The 22,806-nt window shown below is 46.2% G+C and overlaps 1 protein-coding gene across 3 annotated transcripts in view; it reads left to right on the top strand.

The window, feature by feature from the left end:
* Positions 1-22,806, top strand: part of LOC138676261 (uncharacterized) — a 211,740-nt gene that overhangs the window by 45,779 nt on the left and 143,155 nt on the right. For all 3 annotated transcript variants that reach the window (XM_069765375.1, XM_069765374.1, XM_069765376.1), the window contains exon 2: positions 18,639-18,791. In XM_069765375.1, coding sequence (XP_069621476.1) covers positions 18,639-18,791 — 153 coding nt within the window. The remainder of the gene's footprint in view (positions 1-18,638; positions 18,792-22,806) is intronic.

Raw genomic sequence — 22,806 nt, forward strand, 5'->3', positions numbered from 1 at the left:
CCCACCACTAGAAAATCATCTAGGTAGGGCACAATTAGCGTATCCTGTTAACGTACGTAAGCCGTCACCTCTAGCATTACTTTTGCACGAGGAGCCATCTAAAGACCAAAGGGCATTGCTGTATATTGGAAATGACGGATCTGGCCTGCCAGGATGATTGCCACCCAGGTACCGTTGGTGCGTATGGGAAGATGGTAGTAGGCATCTTTCAAGTTTATTCCTGCCATCACACACCTGGGAAATAAAAGTTTGATAGTAGAGCTAATGGATTCCACTTTAGGTACGATTATATAAAAAGGTGTTTTTTAGATTTATAATGGTTCGGAATGATCCATCAGGTTTGCTGACCAGGAATAAAGGGGAATAAAATCCCCTTCTTTCCTGATCCTTTGGAACTTCTACCAAAACATTCTTGGACAGTAAGGTCAAGACTTCCAATTCAAGAGCCTTCTGTTGTTACGGCCCTCTAAGAGATGTTGCTATAAATGAATCCTGGGGAATTTGTACAAATTCCAGTTTTAACCCAAAACTTATTAGGTCAAGGATCTACTGGCTTGATGTTATGTTTCCCTTTTTGAATGAATTTTTTTAGCCTACCGACAACTTGGGGACTAACGGTACTTATTGCGCTTTGCTGCAAAGGGTCCACCAAGCAAGGCACCTTTTGCTTTGTGTCTTTTGTATCCCAATGAGCTCTCTGGGGTTCAAATGCTTTACTCCTATTAAATGGTCGTCTTCTAAATGCTCTCCTATAGCAAGAAAGAGACTGATTAGGGAATCCTTTCTTTTTTTTTTTTTGTCTTTCTTTCTCCTGCTTTGGTCAGTACATCATCTAGTGTCTTCCCAAACAGGAACTCGCCTTGGCACGGGATTGCACAAAGTTTTTCCTTTTGACACTGCGTCCCCCTTCCAGCTCTTTAACCAGAGTGCTTGACAGGCTGTGTTCAATAAGCCGGTTGACCTAGCTGCTAAACGCAGGGAATCTGCCGATGCATCTGCCAAAAATGCCGCAGCCTCTTTACTTAATGGGATTGTAGGTAGAATTTTTTTCTCTGGCTACTTTGCCCCTAATTTGTTCTTCCAATTGATCCACCCAAACTAGTAATGACCTTGCTGTACATGTACTAGAAATGGCTGGTTTGAATGCCCTCGTTTTGGCCTCCCATGATCTTTTAAGCATGTTTTCTGCCTTGCGTTCCAGAGGATCCAGTAAAACAACCGCATCCTCCACTGGCAGTACTGACTTTTGATGTGGATGCTACAGCGGCATCTACTTTGGGGACCTTAGACCAGGTAGTTGTCTCTTCATCACTAAAGGGATAATGCCTTTTGGAGGATGATGGTAAACCCCCCCCACCCCCCCACAGGTTCTGTCTATCCCACTCCTTCTTGATCAGCTCTTTTATGGTAGAAATAACCAGGAAGGTTATACGTTTTTTTTTCTGTGCCAGTCCAGCAAACGTTATGTCCTGTGCGGATTTAGATTCATTTGTGTCAGGGCACCCCATTGTATTCCTGACAGATTAAACTATCTATCTATACTACTATCAGGGAAGCAGAGACCGCCTTCATATTCTGACAAACTTGACTGTGACTTTGAGGAATTGGAGGATTTGCCCTGAACTTCATCTGAATCTGAACTGGTAGCTGGGGAAAATGATTTACCCGAAATTTACACTCTTTACCGCTGGACTGACCCCCCAATCCAGCCATGGCCAATGCTGCAATATCATCGGCCATGGCTGGAGACCCCGATCTGGCCCCGCCACCAACTGACGACGGCGATCTGCTGCCGCAGTCAGTCTTTCCTCCCCTCCCTCCTGTCCTCCGCTGCCCTCCTCTCCACTCTGTCCTCCCCTCCGCACCCCCCCGTATCTAGAGTCCCGATGCCCGTCCGTCTTCTCCATGGGTGCCGCAATCTTCCAAAATGGCGGGCGCATGTACAGTGCGCCCACCGAATCGGCCGGCAGATTCATTCCAGGTACATTTTGATCACTGATAGGTTCTATCACAGTGATCAAAATAGAAAAAGGTAAATAACCTCCCCCACCCCCCTTATCACCCCCATAGGTAGGAAAAATAATGAAATAAATAAAATATATTTATTCTTTCCACTAGGGTTAGGGTTGCAATTGGGGTTGTGGTTAGGTTTGAATTGGGCTATGTGCACATGGTGCGGATTTGGCTGTGGATCCGCAGTGGTTTGGCCGCTGCGGATTCGTAGCAGTTTTCCATCACGTTTATAGTGCCATGTAAACCTATGGAAAACCAAATCCGCTGTGCCCATGGTGCAGAAAATACTACTCGGAAACGCTGCGTTGTATTTTCCTCAGCATGTCAATTTTTTTGTGCGGATTCCTCAGGTGAAATCCGCACAAAAAACACTGGAAATCCTCGGTAAATCTGCAGGTAAAACGCAGTGCGTTAGACATGCGGATTTTTCAAGAACAGTGTGGAATAATCCACACACGAATCTGCGATGTGGGCACTTGGGGTTAGGGTTGGAGTTGGGGTTAGGGTTGGAGTTGGGGGGTTTCCACTGTTTAGGCACATCAGGGGGTCTCCAAACGCGACATGGTGCCACCATTGATTCCAGCCAATCTTGCATTCAAAAAAGTCAAATGGTGCTCCCTCCCCTCAGAGCCCAAACAGTGGTTTACCCAAACATATGGGGCATAAGCGTACTCAGAAAAAACTGCACAACAATTTTGGGGTCTAATTTCTTGTTACCCTTGGGAAAATTAAAAAAAATGGGGGCTTAAAAAATTATTTTTGTGGGGGGGAAAAAAGATTTATTTTCATGGCTCTGCGTTATAAAATTCTGTGAAGCACTTGGGGGTTCAAAGTGCTCACCACACATCTAGATAAGTTCCTTGGGGGGTCTAGTTTCCAAAATGGGGTCACTTGTGGGGGGTTTCTACTGTTTAGGCACATCAGGGGCTCTGCAAACGTAACATGACGCCCACAGACCATTCCATCAGTCTGCATTCCAAAACGTCATTGCTTCCTTTCCGAGCCCCGATGTGTGCCCAAACAGTGGTTCTCCCCACCCCCACATATGGGGTATTGGCGTACTCGGGACAAACTGGACAACAGCTTTTGGGGTCCAATTTCTCCTGTTACCCTTGTGAAAAAAAAAAAAATTGTTGATAAAAGATCAAAACCTTGGTGTTTTTGTGGTAAAAATGTATTTATTTTTCCTTCACTGCCCAATGGTATACAGGTCCTTCTCAAAAAATTAGCATATAGTGTTAAATTTCATTATTTACCATAATGTAATGATTACAATTAAACTTTCATATATTATAGATTCATTATCCACCAACTGAAATTTGTCACGTCTTTTATTGTTTTAATACTGATGATTTTGGCATACAACTCCTGATAACCCAAAAAACCTGTCTCAATAAATTAGCATATTTCACCCATCCAATCAAATAAAAGTGTTTTTTAATAACAAACAAAAAAACCATCAAATAATAATGTTCAGTTATGCACTCAATACTTGGTCGGGAATCCTTTGGCAGAAATGACTGCTTCAATTCGGCGTGGCATGGAGGCAATCAGCCTGTGACACTGCTGAGATGTTATGGAGGCCCAGGATGCTTCAATAGCGGCCTTAAGCTCATCCAGAGTGTTGGGTCTTGCGTCTCTCAACTTTCTCTTCACAATATCCCACAGATTCTCTATGGGGTTCAGGTCAGGAGAGTTGGCAGGCCAATTGAGCACAGTAATACCATGGTCAGTAAACCATTTACCAGTGGTTTTGGCACTGTGAGCAGGTGCCAGGTCGTGCTGAAAAATGAAATCTTCATCTCCATAAAGCATTTCAGCCGATGGAAGCATGAAGTGCTCCAAAATCTCCTGATAGCTAGCTGCATTGACCCTGCCCTTGATGAAACACAGTGGACCAACACCAGCAGCTGACATGGCACCCCACACCATCACTGACTGTGGGTACTTGACACTGGACTTCAGGCATTTTGGCATTTCCTTCTCCCCAGTCTTCCTCCAGACTCTGGCACCTTGATTTCCGAATGACATGCAAAATTTGCTTTCATCAGAAAAAAGTACTTGGGACCACCTAGCAACAGTCCAGTGCTGCTTCTCTGTAGCCCATTTCGGCACCTGTAGCCCATTTACTGCACACGCCTGTGCACGGTGGCTCTGGATGTTTCCACACCAGACTCAGTCCACTGCTTCCTCAGGTTCCCCAAGGTCTGGAATCGGTCCTTCTCCACAATCTTCCTCAGGGTCCGGTCTCCTCTTCTCGTTGTACAGCGTTTTCTGCCACATTGTTTCCTTCCAACAGACTTACCATTGAGGTGCCTTGATACAGCACTCTGGGAACAGCCTATTTGTTGAGAAATTTCTTTCTGGGTCTTACCCTCTTGCTTGAGGGTGTCAATGATGGCCTTCTTGACATCTGTCATAGTTTGTAAGCTTGCGAGCAGGGCCCTCACTCCTCCTGGTATCTGTTTTGAACTGTATTTCTGTTATGCTGTAATGTCTATTGTCTGTACAAGTCCCCTCTATAATTTGTAAAGCGCTGCGGAATATGTTGGCGCTATATAAATAAAATTATTATTATTATTATTATCTGTCAGGTCGCTAGTCTTACCCATGATGGGGGTTTTGAGTAATGAACCAGGCAGGGAGTTTATAAAAGCCTCAGGTATCTTTTGCATGTGTTTAAAGTTAATTAGTTGATTCAGAAGATTAGGGTAATAGGTCGTTTAGAGAACCTTTTCTTGATATGCTAATTTATTGAGACAGGTTTTTTGGGTTATCAGGAGTTGTATGCCAAAATCATCAGTATTAAAACAATAAAAGACCTGACAAATTTCGGTTGGTGGATAATGAATCTATAATATATGAAAGTTTAATTGTAATCATTACATTATGGTAAATAATGAAATTTAACACTATATGCTAATTTTTTGAGAAGGACCTGTATAACTGTGACACCCCTGTGATGTCAATCACTGCACCCTTAGAAGAATTAATTGAAAGGGATATTTTGTAAATTGGGGTCAGTTATAGGAGGTTCTGTTTTTCTGGCACCTCAGAGGCTCTCCCATTGGGTCATGGCACCCGCATACCATAACAGTAAATTTTTACACTATAATATGGCACTCTTTTCTCTCTTAGCTTTGCACTGTGCCTCAAAAGTAGTTCCCGATCACATGTAAGGTATTGGTGCAATCAGAGAAATTGTGCATCAAACTGAGGTCCTTTTTTTTTTTTTTTTTTGTTTTTTTTTTTTTGTATTGGCACTCATAAAAATAAAAAATTTGAGGCTAAAATATTTTAAAAATTTTATTTTCATCACTGCCTAATGGTATACGTTTCTGTGAGGCACTTGTGGTGTCAACATGCTCACTGCACCCATAGATAAATTAATTGGGGGTTGTAGTTTGTATAATTTCACTTATGGGGGATTTCTGCTGTTTTGGCACCTCAGGGGCTCTGCCAATGTGACATGGCACCCTCAAACCATTCCATCAAAATCTGAACTCTACATTTTTCTACATTTTAACTGCTCTACGTTCTAAGCTTCTGTGCAGCACCTGGGGGTTCAAGGTGCTCACCATATATCTAGAAACATCCCCTCGTAAAATGACACTGGTCAGATTTTAGAAATGAGACCCTGTCATTAAAGTACAAAATGGCATGGTCTTTAAGGGGTTAAAGACATGTGAAATATCCTTTGGTGTCTTTTATAAGCATTTATAAACAGTGTATGTGGGACTGTGTTTACAGTAGGTTCACTTAGAAATGTAGTATCTGCAGTTTTTCAGCAGTAAAAGGTTTGTTACATGTGGTATAGCTGCCTGCTTGGTGCATGCAGTGTTCCACGTTTCTATTGCAAAGGGTGAGGGGAGTTTACAAATCTGCAAATTTTAAAATATATAGATGAGACTTGTAGATATCTCCTGTACTGTGCTAGCATTGTAGTATTCTGTAAATTTTCCCAATTTAAAAGTGCCCATGGACCTCAATCATAGACAGTGTTGGGTCATTTATGGGACAAATCCACCATTGTGTTTTTTTTTTTAGCTTTTTTATGAGGGTTCAGAAATGAACACAGATGTGAACAAAGTGTTTAAAAGTTGCCACTTAAGTGAGAGAAAATGACAATTTACATTTTATTCTAGCAGTAAACTTAGAGTATTCGTCGGTCTTATTACATAAATCAATAGTACACATGAAAATAAGTAACTTTGTAATATGTTCCATCCTTCTGCTTTTAGTATTGCTCGGAGTAGCTCTTTTTGGAAAATTGTGCATGGTTTCTTCAGACATCAGTGATTTTTCTTGTAAGTTAAAAATAAAAAATCAGTCATCAGTGTTTTGTCAGCCTTTACTAGTAGGGCCCGTGCAGATGTCCTCTTAAAACGGACAGCTAATGCACGGACTGGCTGCGGGTCTCCCAACCTGAAAATTACCGCTTTATATGTCTTAGTAATCTTGTTGCCTGTGAGTTGGAAGAGCTGCGGTCAGTCCATACATTAGTGGTCCGAACTTGGACCAGTTTGCACAGAAGTGTGTATGAGCCCTTAGTTTCATCAGCTTTTCTCCTTCGCCACATTGGGGGACACAGAACCATGGGTGTTATGTTGCTGTCGCTAGGAGGATGACACTAAGTTGAGACAAAAAAAGTTAGCTCCTCCTCTGCAGTATACACCCTCATGCTGGCTTCCAGAGACCCAGTTCAAGCTTAGTGTCTGTAGGAGGCACACAGGGTATGTGTTATGGACCTGGTGGTTAGGAGCACCCGGAACGACCTGATGGTTAAACTAACAGAGAACAAGCTCTGGGAAGTGGGAGCTCTGCTGACCGCAACCCCTAATCCTATCACACACACTAGAAATAGCCGTGGAGCGTACCTAACTCTACCTAGATGCCTCTTCACAGCCTAAGAGCTAACTAGCCCTAGAGAAAGAAAATAAAGCCTACCTTGCCTCAGAGAAATTCCCCAAAGGGAAAAGGCAGCCCCCCACATATATTGACTGTGAGTTAAGATGAAAGTCACAAACACAGAAATGAAACAGGTTTCAGCAAAGGGAGGCCAGACTTACTAAACAGACTGAGGATAGAAAAGGTATCTTTGCGGTCAGCACAAAAAACTACAAAAAGACCATGCAGAGTGTGCAAAAAGACCTCCGCACCGACTCATGGTGCGGAGGTGCCACTCTGCATCCCAGAGCTTCCAGCTAGCAAGGCAAAATCATGATAGCCAGCTGGACAAGAAAACAATGAACAAATAATTAACTAGCAGGGACTTCGCTCTTGGATCTTTCTGGTGACCTGTCTACTCCAGCAGAAGCTAACTGAACCAGTACAAGAACATTGACAGCTGGCATGGAGTAACGATCTGAGTGGAGTTAAATAGAGCAGCCAGCCAAAGAATAACCTACGTCACCTGTGGAAGGAACCTCAGAAGCAGCAGCTCCACTCACAGCCACCAGAGGGAGTCCATGGACAGAACTCGCCGCAGTACCATTCATGACCACAGGAGGGAGTTCGATAACAGAATTCACAACAGGTATGCTATTCAGACCAGAATTTCTCTTATATTTTTTTTGTTTTACTATTTAACTTTTTTACCCGGATGAAGGGGCGACGGAACCTTTTCAAGGCTCCGATCTCCCCGAACCAACAGGTGAGCACAGAGTGTGTCGCCTCTCCGTATCCTCTCCTGCGACGTGGGATGCCACTGGCTGGGCTGATTCTAGGGGCGAAGGGCCCCTTCAAGGGCACTGATCTCCCCTCCTCCCTTAACAGACGAGCACATGGAGTGTCACCTCCACGTATCCTCTTCTGCAGCCAGGCCTTATTGCCGGACAATTTTGCCCTGCCTACCAGGTCTTACCCTCGGATGTTCAGAGGCACCCTCCATCGTGGCGTCCATGTAGCCCCCACTGCATCACCACTGAAAAGAGGATGGAAGGAGGTGGACTGTTCTTCTCCACCCCCTCTTTTAAGGGGATGGAGGCTCCCTCCACCCTGCACCGTCCTGACTACCCCAGGCACAGCTCTGTCCTGCGGCATCAGCCATCCCCTTCATATCTGGGTAAGTGCCACCCGGGAGGGGTCATTTTTCGGCGGTCATAGGAGGGCTCCATAGCATCTTCCTCGGTGGTCCTCGGGTGTGCGCCAGCTGAAGCCATAAATTTAGCCCCCGGCTTCGGCCTAGTGCAGGCTGCGTCCCGGGAGGCCCCGCCCACCGCTCGCTTCACTTTTGCGGCATCGCCCCCAGACCTGGTGCTTCTCACTCCTTGCGAGACTACCTCCCAGCTCTCGGCAGCCATCTTTCCTCACTGCACAGCAGCTCTGCCGCCTTTTCCACATGTCTCTCTGGGCCTGGATGCCGGTCTTCCCCTCTGCTCAGCGCTATCATCATCAGATTGCGGGACACAGGACCTGGGTAAGGAGACTGCACTAGGTGTTTCTCGGCAGCTTTACCCCACATCGCTTCCACTAGCAGTGTTTTTTACTTATATTGGGGTACATCATGTCACAGTCTAGGGCTAAAAAGGCTACAAAGGTACATACCACCTTTTTCACTGCGTGTACCACCTGCCAGGCTCCTCTCCCTCGGCCTCAAAGCTCCCTTCTGCACAGTCTGTGATGCCCAATATGCCCAGGAGCCCTCCGCCGCTACCGACCCCAGTGTATCTAGCCCCCCCGAGTGGGCTGCGTCACCAAGCGATTGAATCCCTTCATGACCCCTCTGGGGAGCGGGGTGCTCGTCTACCTGGGTTAAGAGACCCCTCCCTTACAGGGGAATCATCGGCCAGCAGGGGCCGCTCTCACCTGAAGGAGGTACGGACATCCAAAAAATAGATCCGCACTACCTCTCCTGAGCCATTCAGCCTCTGGTAGCTCCACTTCTCGCTCACCCTCTCCAAGGGTTCGCAGCGATCATGACTCCGAGTATGAGTCTGAGGCATCCTTGGACCTGGATTCTCCGGAGTTTCAATCGACTGTGTGGATTCCCTCATTGAAGCTGTCAATCACGCGCTAAAGGTTGATGACCCTAATTCGGCTCCGGATCATGCGGTATCTCTTAAAAGAACCAAGCGATCCCATAGGGTCTTCGCCTCTCACCCGGATTTTTTAGATTCAGTCCGGTGACACAGGGAGCGACCGGATAAGCGCTTTATGGGAAAAAGGCCCTGGAAACGAAGTATCCCTTTTCCGCAGATCTTGTCAAAGATTGGACGGAACCTCCACTAGTAGATCCTCCGGTATCTCGTTTGGCTACCAAAACGCTTTTATCCGTACCTGATGGGGCTTCAATTAAAAATCCCACAGAACGCCAAATAGATTCCCTGGTTCGCTCAGTATTTGAAGCCTCAGGTTCCTCTCTATCCCCTTCCTTCGCTGCGGCATGGGTTGCAAAAACAATGGTGTTCTGGGCAGATGCCCTTGCAAAATCCATTCAGGACCAGGCTCTTCTGTCTGAGGTGTCGGATCTCGTCAAACAAATTGCTATGGCTGGAGACCATGTGATGTATGTGTCTTTAGATGCAGCAAACTGTGCTACAATTGATGCCTCAAACGCCGTCACCATTAGGAGAGCACTATGGCTTAGAGAGTGGCACGCAGATTCCTCTTCTAGAAAGTAGCTGATTTTCTCTGCCTTCTCAGAGCGGACATTTGTTTGGAGAAAAATTAGACCAGCTTATTTCCAATGCCACAGGAGGGAAAAGCAAATTCCTCCCGCAGCACAGGCCAAAAACTGCTTTTCAGCGTCCGCAACATTTTCGCTTTCGGCCCTTTCGCAGTAGCCCATTCTTGTCCACCTCCACAGCCTCGTCCAGATCAGAACGATCTCCCCGTACAGAGAGAGACCCTCGGCCCTCATGCAGGCCGAATCAGTTCTGGCGAGGTAAGCCTAGGCGATCCAGGCCCTCCAGATTTCCTTCACAATGACTCTGGGAGTTTTTCTGGTCGACACCACCAAAGTAGGACACCTGCTTCTCTTTCAACATGTCTGGCTTTCTGTCTTCCACGACGAATGGGTCAGAGACCTGGTGTCTTCTGGTTACAAAATAGGATTCTCTGCCTCCCCTCCAGCACGTTTTTTTTTTCCCTCTCGTCATCCAAGTTCAGGAGCTCAGTCTTGCGCACAGCGCCATCGGATCTCTCCGCCGAAATGGGGTCATTGTTCCGGTTCCAGAACACGAGAGATTGAGAGGTTTTTACTCAAACCTCTTCATCGTTCCAAAAAAGGATGGGACGGTGCACCCTATTTTGGATCTAAAGCTCCTAAACAAGTATATAAAGGTCCGGCACTTCAGGATGGAATCCCTCCGGTCAGTCATCTCCTCAATGGAGAGAGGAGAGTTTCTAGCATCAATAGACATCAAAGATGCTTATCTCCATATCAGTCTTCCCGCCACATCAAAGGTTCCTGCATTTTGCCATCCAAGAGAACCATTTTCAATTCACAGCCTTGCCCTTCGGCCTTGCCACCCTGTGCCCAGGGTATTCACAAAGGTCATAGCGGTTGTCATGGCCATTCTTCACTCCCGAGGAGTGGTCATGTTGCCATACTTAGACGACCTCCTGATCAAAGGTCTGTCCATCAGGCTTGCGAAGCAAGCGTCCGCATTACCTTGGATACCCTTTCACGCCTGGGCTGGCTAATCAACTTTGATAAGTCCTCCCCCGTTCCAGCCGGATGGATCTCCTTCCTAGGCATGATCCTGGACACATCCAAGGGGCTGGTCCTGCTTCCTCTGTCCAAGGCCCAAGCACTTCAAAGGGAACGCGGATACTTTGTCGTCCCTTTCCTCATTCCATTCGGTTTGCCATGAGGATCCTGGGGAAAATTGTGACCGCAATGGAAGCGGTTCCCTTTGTCCAACTGCATCTCTGCCCCTTACAACAGGCTCTGCTGGACAATTGGGACAGGAGTCCCTTATTCCTCGATTGGCCATGTCCTCTGTCCCCGCGGATCAGGCAAGCGCTCAAATGGTGGACTTTGGAAGAATCTCTCAGCCAGATGAGGTCTTTTCTCCCAATTCGCTGGCTGGTGGTAACTACCGACGCCAGTCTCCTCGGTTGGGGAGCAGTATTTCACTACCACACTGCCCAGGGGTGTTGGAGGATTCAGGAGTCGAGACTTCCAATAAACATCTTGGAAATTCGAACGATCAGATTTGCTCTGAGACATTTCCACTTCCTCCTCGCGGGTCACCCAATTCGAATTCAATCAGACAATGTCACAGCTGTGACATGCATAAACCATCAGGGGTGTACCCGCAGCAGGGCGGCGATGCGGGAGGTCTCCCACATTCTCCGTTGGGCCGAGAACAACCGCTCCACCATTTCTGCAGTGCACATTCCAGGGGTCGAGAACTGGGTGGCAGACTGTCTCGGCCGTCAGGGTCTCGCCTCGGAGGAGTGGGAACTCCATCCGGAGGTCTTCCAGCAGATTTGCCTTCGCTGGGGGACTCCGGACATTGATCTGATGGCGTCCAGATTGAACACAAAAGTTCCCAATTTCATAGCACGTTCTCGGGATCCTCCGGCCATCGGGGTGGACACACTGATATCCCCATGGCATCAGTTCCACTTCCCGTACGTTTATCCTCCGCTCCCGTTACTTCCGAAGATGGTGGGGGTTCCTTTGATCCTAGTCTTCCCAGATTGGCCTCGCCGCGCGTGGTACGCGGAGCTTGTTCAACTCGTATCCGACGTTCCCTGGCAGATACCAGATCGCCCAGATCTGCTTCGCCAAGGGCTGATCTACCACCAGAGCTCAGGGGCCCTACGTTTAACGGCTTGGTTGTTGAAACCTGGATCCTAACTCAAGCTGGTTTCTCCGAGCAAGTCATTGGCTTCAGAAGTGCTCGCAAGACGTCTTCCGTTTGCATCTATCACCACACCTGGAAAGCCATCTTCTCATGGTGCAGGCTCCATGGACTTCCTCCTCTCGTTTTTTCAACTCCCTCCATTCTGGAATTTCTCCAGTCCGGCTTGGATTCCGGTCTGGCGCTCAGTTCCCTCAACAGTCAGATCTCGGCATTATCCTTGTTGTTGCAATGTAAGATTGCTGCTAATTTGTAAGTCAGGACCATGTAGTACCCCCCTATAGAATGCCGTTAGAGACTTGGGATCTTAATTTGGTCCTGAGTGTTCTTCAGGAGTCCCCTTTTGAACTTCTGCAAGATGTCTCGTCGATTGTCCCCTCCTGGAAGGTCGCCTTCCTTGTGGCAGTAACCTCTATCAGGCGAGTCTCGGAGTTGTCTGCCCTGTCCTGCCGGGCACCCTTCCTTTCCTTCCACCAAGACAAAGTGGTCCTACGTCCATCTGTCTTTTTTCCCCAAGGTGGTTTCAACCTTCCACCTTAATGAAGATATCATTCTTCCCTCCTTCAGCCCACAGCCAAGACATAGGGTTGAAAAGGCCCTTCACACCTTGGACGTGGTAAGGGCTCTCAGGAGGTACATTTCTAGGACTGATCCCTTCCGCAAATCGGACTCCCTCTTTGTGCTCCCTGAGGATCACAGAAAGGGTTTAGCCGCTTCTAAAGCCACGATAGCCAGATGGATCCGATCAGCTATTCAAGAATCTTATCGGGTCAGGGGCAGACCTATCCCGGCGGGGATTAGGGCACACTCAACTTGGTCGGTGGGTGCTTCCTGGGCCATTCGGCACCAGGCGTCTGCAGAGCAGGTTTGCAAGGCCGCAACGTGGTCCAGCGTGCATACGTTCACTAAGCACTACAATGTCCACACTCCATCTTCTGCGGATGCGGCCCTTGGCAGACGTATTCTGCAAGCGGACGTTGCGCATTTATAGTCATTTGGTACATGGAGTTATTTGGTTATATTGTTCCCCACCCAGGGACTGCTTTGGGACGTCCCATGGTTCTGTGTCCCCCAATGTGGTGAAGGAGAAATAGGGATTTTTGTGTACTCACCATAAAATCCTTTTCTCCGAGCCACTCATTGGGGGACACAGAAGCATGGGTGTTATGCTGCTGTCGCTAGGAGGCTGACACCAAGTTGAGCTAAAAAGTTAGCTCCTCCCCTGCAGTATACACCCTCATGCTGGCTTCCAGAGACCCAGTTCAGTGTAAAAGCAGTAGGAGATCATCAATAACATAATATTAGAGTACAACATGTCAGAGCAAGTAAAGAGCCAAAAAGAACAAGCCATAAGGCTAAAAGGGTGGGTGCTGTGTCCCCCAATGAGTGGCTTGGAGAAAAGGATTTTATGGTGAGTACACAAAAATTCTCCTAGCAAACAGTTGGAGAAAATCGGACCGGACACAGTGCATCTGAATGCTTTTCGTTTTATCTACCTTTTTTTTTTTTTTTTTTTTTTTTTTTTTTTTTTTCCCCCTTGGACCCGTAGACTCGTATTATGACATGGGTAGCAAGACAGAAAAGACATTTGTCCATCCAGTTCAGCCTATATTCCGTCAGAATAAATCCCCAGACCTACGTCCTTCTAAAGAACCTAATAACTGTAAGATACTGATGAGTTTAGAATCTTGTACTTTTATCAAAATCGGACAGGTCACCATGTTTTGGAGCGGGCCACTTGGTCCTCAAACGCTCACGTACAGGTGAATAGCACAACAGAATATAGTTGCAAGGTCTGTCCATGAAAACATGGACAGAAATCATACATTTAAAAAAAAAAAAAAAAAAAAAAAAAAATCATCTGAATCAATCCTTGGGGTACATTTATTTGATCGTAGTTTTGGTCTATGTGCTAGTTCACATAGGCTGTTTGTCACATACACCTTAGTTCTGTGGGAGGGAAACAAAAAAGCAGCGTGGTCTGGTCCGATTTATGGACCAGACTTTTCAATGTTTCAGCGAAGGAGAGACTAGTAGGCACGTGACCGTATATATCGCAGACATGTGGCCTACCTGCATAGGGAATACAGGGGAATTGTCTCCCCTTTTCCTCATAGTTTGTAATCTTGCGAACAGGGCCCTCATTCCTCTTGGTATCTATTTTGAACTGTGATTTCTGTTATGCTGTAATGTCTATTGTCTGTACAAGTCCCCTCTATAATTTGTAAAGCTCTGCGGAATATGTTGGCGCTATATAAATAAAAATTATTATTATAATTGTGACAAAGTGCGCAAACATATTTTCTTTAGCATATATAAACGGTCCTCTTTCAGGTAAGTGTCGCAAATAAACTAAAAAAAACAAACATTGTGCACAGTTAACCTCAAACGACATTGCTGCGCAAATGTTTCATCTTGCAGAATGTCACTTTTAACCACTTCAGGGTTTAAAAACCTTAAGTTAATTCTTTAGGCAGCTTAATTTGGAAGTCGCTTGTTCTATATACCCCACATTCTCTAACAATATTAAAAAAGAAAAAAAAGTCAAATGGTGACAAAAGCACATGGGCCTGCTGTGCAATCAGTGTGCCGATGGGTTTCCATGGCATAAAAATGGCCTCCAAATATGCTGTATACTGCCGGAGGTTGGGTCCAATAGGCTGTGTAATACACTGCACTCCTTATGTACACTGCTCAAAAAAATAAAGGGAACACTAAAATCCCACATCCTAGATATCACTGAATGAAGTATTTCAATTGCAAATCTTTATTCATTACATAGTGAAATGTGTTGAGAACAATAAAACAAAAATGATCAATGTAAATCAAAATGAATATCCCATGGAGGTCTGGATTTGAAATGATGCTCAAAATCAAAGTGGAAAATCAAATTACAGGCTGATCCAACTTCTGGAAATGCCTCAAGACAAGGAAATGATGTTCAGGTTTGTGTGTGTGTGTGTGTGTGTGTGTGTGTCGCCTGTATGACCTCCCTACAACACCTGGGCATGCTCCTGATGAGGTGGCAGATGGTCTCCTGAGGGATCTCCTCCCAGAACTGGACTAAAGCATCCGCCAACTCCATGACAGTCTGTGGTGCAATGTGACATTGGTGGATGATGTGAGACATGTCTCAGATGTGTTCAATCTGATTGAGGTTTGGGGAATAGGCGGGCCAGTACATAGCTTCAGTGCCTTCATCTTGCAGGAACTGCTGACACACTCAAGCCACATGAGGTCTTACATTGTCCTGCATTAGGAGGAACCCAGAAGGGGCCTGAGGATTTCATCTCTGTACCTAATGGCAGTCAGGCTACCTCTGGTAAGCACATGGAGGGCTGTGCGGCCCTCCAAAGAAATGCCACCCCACTCCATTACTGACCCACTGCCAAACCGGTCATGCTGAAGGATGTTGCAGGCAGCAGATCACTCTCCACGGCATCTCCAGACTCGCGTCACGTGCTCAGTGTGAACCTGTTTTCATCTGTGAAGAGCAGTGCGCCAGGGGTGAATTTGCCAATCCTGGTGTTCTGTGGCAAATGCCAAGCGTCCTGCATGGTGTTGGGCTGTGAGCACAACCCCCATCTGTGGACGTGGGGCAATCAGACCATCCTCATGGAGTCTGTTTCTAGCCGTTTGTGCAGACACATGCACATTTGTGGCCTGCTGGAGGGTCATTTTGCAGGGCTCGGGCAGTGCTCCTCCTATTCCTCCTTGCACAAAGGCTGAGGTAGTGGCCCTGCTGCTGGGTTTTTTGCCTCCTACAGCTCCCTCCACGTATCCTGGTGTACTGGCCTTTCTCCTAGTAGCGCCTCTGGACACTACGCTGACACACAGCAAACCTTCTTGCCACAGCTCACATTGATGTGCCATCCTGGATGAGCTGCACTACCTGAGCCACTTGTGTGGATTGTAGAGTCCGTCTCGTGCTACCACGAGTGTGAAAGCACAACCAACATTCAAAAGTGACCATAACCTCAGCCAGAAAGCATTGGTACTGAGATGTGGTCTGTGGTCCCCACCTGCAGAACCACTCCTTTGAGTGTCTTGATTGCCAATAATTTCCATCTGTTGTCCATTCCATTTTTCACAACAGCATGGGAAATTGATTCAGTGTTGCTTCCTAAGTGGACAGTTTGATTTCACAGAATTTTGATTTACTTAGAGTTTATATTCTGTTGTTTGTGTTACCTTTATTTTTTTTTGAGCAGTGTAGTTCAGTGCATTACTTCAAATTACTGTTCAAATATGTGGCGTTCCTGTAGTAATATTCAAAATCCAAATTTGGCATGGCAGCATCTGTATTGACCCACACTATAAAAGTTTATATCCTTTATCCAACAAAAAACAATGGCAGAATTTTTTGTTTGTTACCTCATAAAAATGAATTGCAAAGAAATCAAAGTCATGACCCAAACATCAAAACTAATGGGGTACAAATGACCTGGGAGGAATAGATTACTAATTGAAAACAAAAGGGAGAACCCCATTGCATAACCCTTTCTAGCAGGTCCTAAAACGTACACTTCTTTATTTTGTTAATCAATAAAAGTCGTAACAGGTGAATTGCTAAAAAAGAATAAGTCCCTTAATCTCACATTTATACAAGTGATTCTCACTAAATTAGAATATCATCAAAAAGTTAATTTATTTCAGTTCTTAAATCCAAAAAGCGAAACTCTATACTATACTGGTGCATTATGTATGGGGGTCCATTATATACTGGTGCATTATATAGGGGGGGGGGGGGGCAATATATGCTGGAGCATTATATAGGGAGTCCCGGAGCGGGATTCCACGTTACTGGTAGTACAAAGGCTCTGCAAAAGCAAAATCAGTGCATGTCTTCAGAAGCAAGAGCTGGGCACAATGTACTGGTCACTACAACTGCAGTTTGAAAATTTTACTCTGCAACATCCACTGCTGCTTGTTTCTGGAAAACACCAATAGAGTCAAAATCGTCACTACACCTGTAGATGTATTCCCTAAGGGGGTAGAGTTTCTAACATTGAGTCACTTGAAGGGGCTTTCTGCTCTTCTTGCACTTAAGGACTCTGTATGGGGTCTGCAAACTATTTTAGGAATACCTGGGATCCAGAAGGAAAATGGCACTCCATGCTTCCCAAGTCTCGCCATATGGCTAAGCTGCATTGTACAACCACATATGGGGTAGTTGTGAGCAGGTTGCGGGATGCAGTGACAGAAGACAGAGCAAGGGTTAACAAATAGAACAGTTTTAATTTTAACAGGGGGTTAACCCCTGCAGGGAGGTGCAAGGTTAAATGGGGAGTTTAACAGTCCAATTGCAAGGTTATGCAGAGTAAATGCTGCAGGGGAGTCAATGGTGCCAACAACGGCTGGTACAAGATGGTTCAGCTGGTAACGGTGGTCCGTCGTCTGGTGGCAGTGGTCGGTGTCTGGTACCTTCCGCTGTGCCCCTAGTCCATGAACATATGTGGCCGCAGCACAGTTGGGATCTCCCGTGGGCGGGGAGGTATATGCTGGTAAGGTGGGCTGAAAATATCTGTTCAGTATATCTCCCCTCGTCACGAAGCACATGGCACATTGAACTCTGTCAGCTACAGGGTGCGCTGCACTTCTCTCTATGCTGCGCGCTGCCTGTTCCTGCCAAGACTGAACCGCTGGCACGATGCTTCTCCAGCCAAGTCCTGTAGACCACGGTCCGTCAACGAGGGCATCAGCAAACAGTCCTGAATTCTGCCCTGGCTCTATGCTGGCATGCGGCGCTTAGCTAAACATGGCTCTTGGCTCTTTCCTTATTACTGCGGACGCATCTTGCCCCTCTCACGGCTGGCGGGGAACTCCCCGACGCTGCACGTGCTTTCCCTTTAACTGTGCCCCCCAGCTTCCGGGTCAGAGCCCCGGTCCTTTTTGCCTTCCCCCAGGAAACAAGGGACGCAGACTCTACAGTTCTGGACCCAGTGCAGCACAGGAACCCGCAGCCCAGTCTTCCTCCTTACATAGTCTCCATTCGTCAGGAAGAATTGTGGGACACATTTTGGTGCCATTTTTGCAATTTCCTCTTTAAAAATGTAATCATTTTTGTTTTTCTCACTGTCCAATGGCCTAAAATTCTGATGATCACTGCACCCATAGATCAATTAAGTGTAGTTTGTTAAATGAGGTAACTTATGGGGGGGGGGGGTTGCTGTTCTGATACCTCAAGGGCTCTGCCAATGAGACATGGCTCAAACCAGTCCCAAAAAAATCTGAACTACAATATGGCGCTTCTTCCATTCTGACCTTTGCGCTGTGCCTCAAAAGTAGTTCTCGACCACATATGGAGAAATTGCGCAACAATTTTTGAGGTCCATTTTGTCCTGTTACCCTGGTGAAGATAAAGAAAAAAAAATTGGGTCTAAAGTGTTTTCCCCCCAAAAAACAAACAAATGTTTTTTGTTTTTTTTCCCGCTTCCTAACATTATTAACCTGAAGGGTTAATAAACTTCTTGAATATGGTTTTGAAGGGTGCAGTTTAAGAATGGCGTCACTTTTGGGTATTTTCTGTCATATAAACCCCTCAGTCACTTCAAATGTAATGTGGTCCCTAAAAAGAATAGTTTTGTAAATTTTGTTGGAAAAATGAGAAATGACTGGCCGACTTTTAACCCTTAACTCCCTTGTCATGTCTCGGAATTGGTGGGATCTATTGAAGCATTGCAGAGTTACTGCATAAAATGACACTGGTTAGAATTGTAAGATTTGGCCTGGTCATGAAGGCGCAAACAGGCTTGGGGGGGGGGGGGAATAAAGCAGCTAAGGAATAACTATTTTTTTTTTCCTTGTTAGACTTCCCAAGGGATTTTGAACATCGTGTCGACCCACACCATCGCAGAGGATCCCTTTGTGACAGATATTGTGTTTTAAATATGCAGGGTGATTTGGTAGATACTCACTCTGGATCTCATCAGCATAGTCTGCTGACTCCAAGACTACTGCCAGGTGAGTGAAAATGACTTTTAGTATAGTGGTTTAAAGGGCCCCCACAAACATATCCATTGGGCTCAGGTGATTGGTGGGTCCAAATCCTGACTACCCCAAACGTATCCATGGAGTCGCAGTGGTCAATGGGGCAGATGTAACCTGAAAGAATAGAAAAACAAGTTAGATTATACTCACCCAAGGGCGGACCAGGTCCGATGGGCGTCACGGGTTCAGGTCCAGCGCCTCCCATCTTCATACGATGTAGTCATCCTCCTTGCTTCGTGTCGCGGCTCCTGCGCAGGTGTACTGACTTACCCTGTTGAGGGCAGTGTAAAGTACTGAAGTGCGCAGGCGATGGGACTCTGACCTTTCCCGGCCCCTGCGCACTGCATTACTTTGCTCTGCCCTCAAACAGGGCAGAGAAATATGCCTGCACAGGAGCCAGTGACAGAAGCAAGGAAGAGGACGTCATCGCATAAAGATGGGAGGCCCCGGACCTGCGACGCCCATTGGACCCGGACCGCCCCTGGGTGAGTATAATCTAACTTGGTTTTCTTATCTTTCAGGATACATCGGGGGCTTATCTAAAGCTTTACAGAATGCTGTAGATAAGCCCCTAATGGCGGTGGCCGCAGCTTATATGTGAAAAATGAGGTGACCGATTCCCATTAAGATACAATGCTGTGTCTTCACAGGAGCTGTAACAAAGGTTTCTTTCTGTTTTACTACAGAAAGTGATTCCAAAAAGAATATAAAGCTGTGGGTTTTTTTTTTCTTACCTTATTTTGCAAATTGTAAGACGGACCCCAAATTTTGGGAAGGAAAATAGGATTTTTTTTTTTCTCTTTAAATAGTGGTGGTGCGTCTTACAGTTCGCTTTTATGGTGGCTGTGGTGGATCAGGGTCCCAGGAGGCAGGTTCGCTGTTGCAAGAAGCTGGTGGTGGCAAGAGTGGGGTGATGCTGGCAGCACTTCCCATAGTTTTTACTGTTGAGAAAAAGGGCGGTGGCGCATGCACAGTAGCATCTATCGGCAAGTGATGCTCTTAATCTGTTCAAGACCCACCCACAGACAAATACTACTGCACATGCTGGCTGCCATTTTAGTTGTAGCAAAAAAAACTTGGCTCCAGCAAAATAGCGGCGCATGCTCAGTAGCCTCTATTGGTGAGCAATAGATGCTACTACACAGGTACCGGCAGCGGTGCCATTTTGCTGGAGGGTAAATTTTTTTTTTTTTTCTCGAAGACCACAATATTAACTGCAAAATTTAAATAATGGTGGATCACTGAAGGTTAAGTGACCTGTCATTTAAGCCACAATGATGAAGAAGCCAGAGCATCACATAAAGCCCTGCCCCCACAGGTCGCCCCAAGCATCTCATTAACTGAAAACTCCAAATACAGATTAAACAATCACAAGGCTGAATTCCTCAACGAAGGTATCCTTTTAAGGTACCGTCACACTAAGCGACGCTGCAGCGATACCGACAACGATCCGGATCGCTGCAGCGTCGCTGTTTGGTCGCTGGAGAGCTGTCACACAGACAGCTCTCCAGCGACCAACGATGCCGGTAACCAGGGTAAACATCGGGTTACTAAGCGCAGGGCTGCGCTTAGTAACCCGATGTTTAACCTGGTTACCATCGTTAAAGTTAAAAAAACAACCACTACATACTTACCTACCGCTGTCTGTCCTCGGCGCTCTGCTTCTCTGCTCTGGCTGTGAGCACAGCGGCCGGAAAGCACAGCGGTGACGTCACCGCTCTGCTTTCCGGCTGCCCGGCGCTCACAGCCAGAGCAGAGAAGCAGAGCGCCGAGGACACAGCGGTAGGTAAGTATGTAGTGGTTGTTTTTTTTACTTTAACGATGGTAACCAGGGTAAACATCGGGTTACTAAGCGCGGCCCTGCGCTTAGTAACCCGATGTTTACCCTGGTTACCAGCGAAGACATCGCTGAATCGGCGTCACACGCCGATTCAGCGATGTCAGCGGGAGAGCCAGCGACGAAACAAAGTTCTGGCCTTTCTGCCCCGACCAGCGATATCACAGCAGGGGCCTGATCGCTGCTGCCTGTCACACTGGACGATATCGCTAGCCAGGACGCTGCAACGTCACGGATCGCTAGCGATATCGTCCAGTGTGACGGTAACTTTAATCGGTGTAAGAGTACCAACCTGACACTGCCTGTAGGTTACTGACCAAAAACCTGATGACAGGCTCACTAAGGCTACGTTCACATATGCGTTGTTGGGCATTGCGTCGGCGACACAACGCATGCAAAACGCATTGTTTTGTGACGCATGCGTCCTTTTTTTTGTTGTAAAAAAATGCAACATGCTGCGTCCTCTGCGCCCTTACGCTTGCGCCAAAAAAGACGCATGCGTCACAAAACGCAAGACAATGCATGTCCATGCGCCCCCATGTTAAATATAGGGGCGCGTGACGCATGCGTCGCCGAACCTGCGCCCAACGCAAATGTGAACGTAGCCTAACTCTAATAGATTAAAAACCTTATGTAATGTACATTAAAAATTGCAGAGAAATTGCATTGCTCAGATTAGCCCCTTTCTGCCAGCTGACGGAATAGTACGTCAACTGGCAGAACCCCCGCTTTGAGGTGGGCTCTGGCGGTGAGCCCACCTCAAAGCCACGACATGTCAGCTGTTTTGTACAGCTGACATGTGCGCGCAATGAATCGCGATCCGCCTGCGCCCATTAACTAGTTAAATGCCTTTGTCAAACGCTGACACCGGCATTTAACTAGCGCTCAGGCCGCGCGGCCGGAGATTATCGCACCGCTGACCCCCGTCACATGATCAAGGGTCATCGCTGCATTGCCATAACAACCAGAGGTATCCTTGAGACCTCTATGGTTGTTGATGGCCGATTGCTTTGAGCGCTACCCTGTGGTCGGCGTTAAAAGCAACCTTGCATTTCTGCTACATAGAGGTGATCTGTGCTTCACCTCTTTGTAGCAGAGGCGATCGAGTTGTGCAATTGGAGACGCTACAGTTATTGGAAAATTGGGCCAATTTTTTTTTAAATCATATTTTGGATTTTTTTTACCACTTAGATAAAAAAGAACCTAGACATGTTTGGTGTCTATGAACTCGTAATGACCTGGAGAATCATAATGGCAGGTCAGTTTTAGCATTTAGTGAACCTAGCAAAAAAGCCAAACAAAAAACAAGTGTGGGATTGCACTTTTTTTGCAATTTCATCGCACTTTCAATTTTTGTTCCCGTTTTCTGTTACACGACATGGTAAAACCAATGATGTCGTTCAAAAGTACAACTCGTCCCGCAAAAAATAAGCCCTCACATGGCCATATTGACAGAAAAATAAAAAAAAGTTATGGCTCTGGAAATAAGGGGAGCGAAAAAAAACAAAAAAAGCTCTGGGGGTGAAGGGACCAAGACCAAACACCATATACAATAGCATGTAAAAATTAAAGCATCCCTGGTCAAAATTACTGTTATTGTGAACAGTTAATCAAGTTGCAGATGATGAAATGATCTCTAAAAGGTGAAAAGTTAAAGATGACACAAGTTTGGGTAATTTTTAAATGTAAAAAACTATACAAAGGAAATGGTCTGCAATGCTTTATACCTAGTAGCACCCCCTTTTGGGAGTATAACCGCTTGTAAACACTTTTTGTATCCAGCCAAGAGTCTTTCAATTCTTGTTTGAGGGATTTTCTTCAATTCTTCCTTGGAAAATTCTTCCAGTTCTTTGCGATTCCTAGGTCATCTTCCATGCACTGCTATTTTGAGGTCTAGCCACAGATATTCAATGATAAGATCAGGGGAATGTGAGGGACATTGTAAAACCTTCAGCTTGCACCTTTTGAGGTAGCCTATTGTGGATTTTGACATGTGTTTAGGATCATTATCCATTTGTAAAAGTTGTCCTCTTTTCAACTTCAGCTTTTTTTTTTTTTTTTTTACACCGATGGTGCGGTCTGCATCAAGAATTTGTTGAAATTTCATTGAATACATTCTTCCCTCTATCCATGAAATGTTCCCTGTGCCAT

Source organism: Ranitomeya imitator, chromosome 4, assembly GCF_032444005.1.
Source record: "Ranitomeya imitator isolate aRanImi1 chromosome 4, aRanImi1.pri, whole genome shotgun sequence".
Lineage (NCBI taxonomy): Eukaryota > Metazoa > Chordata > Amphibia > Anura > Dendrobatidae > Ranitomeya > Ranitomeya imitator.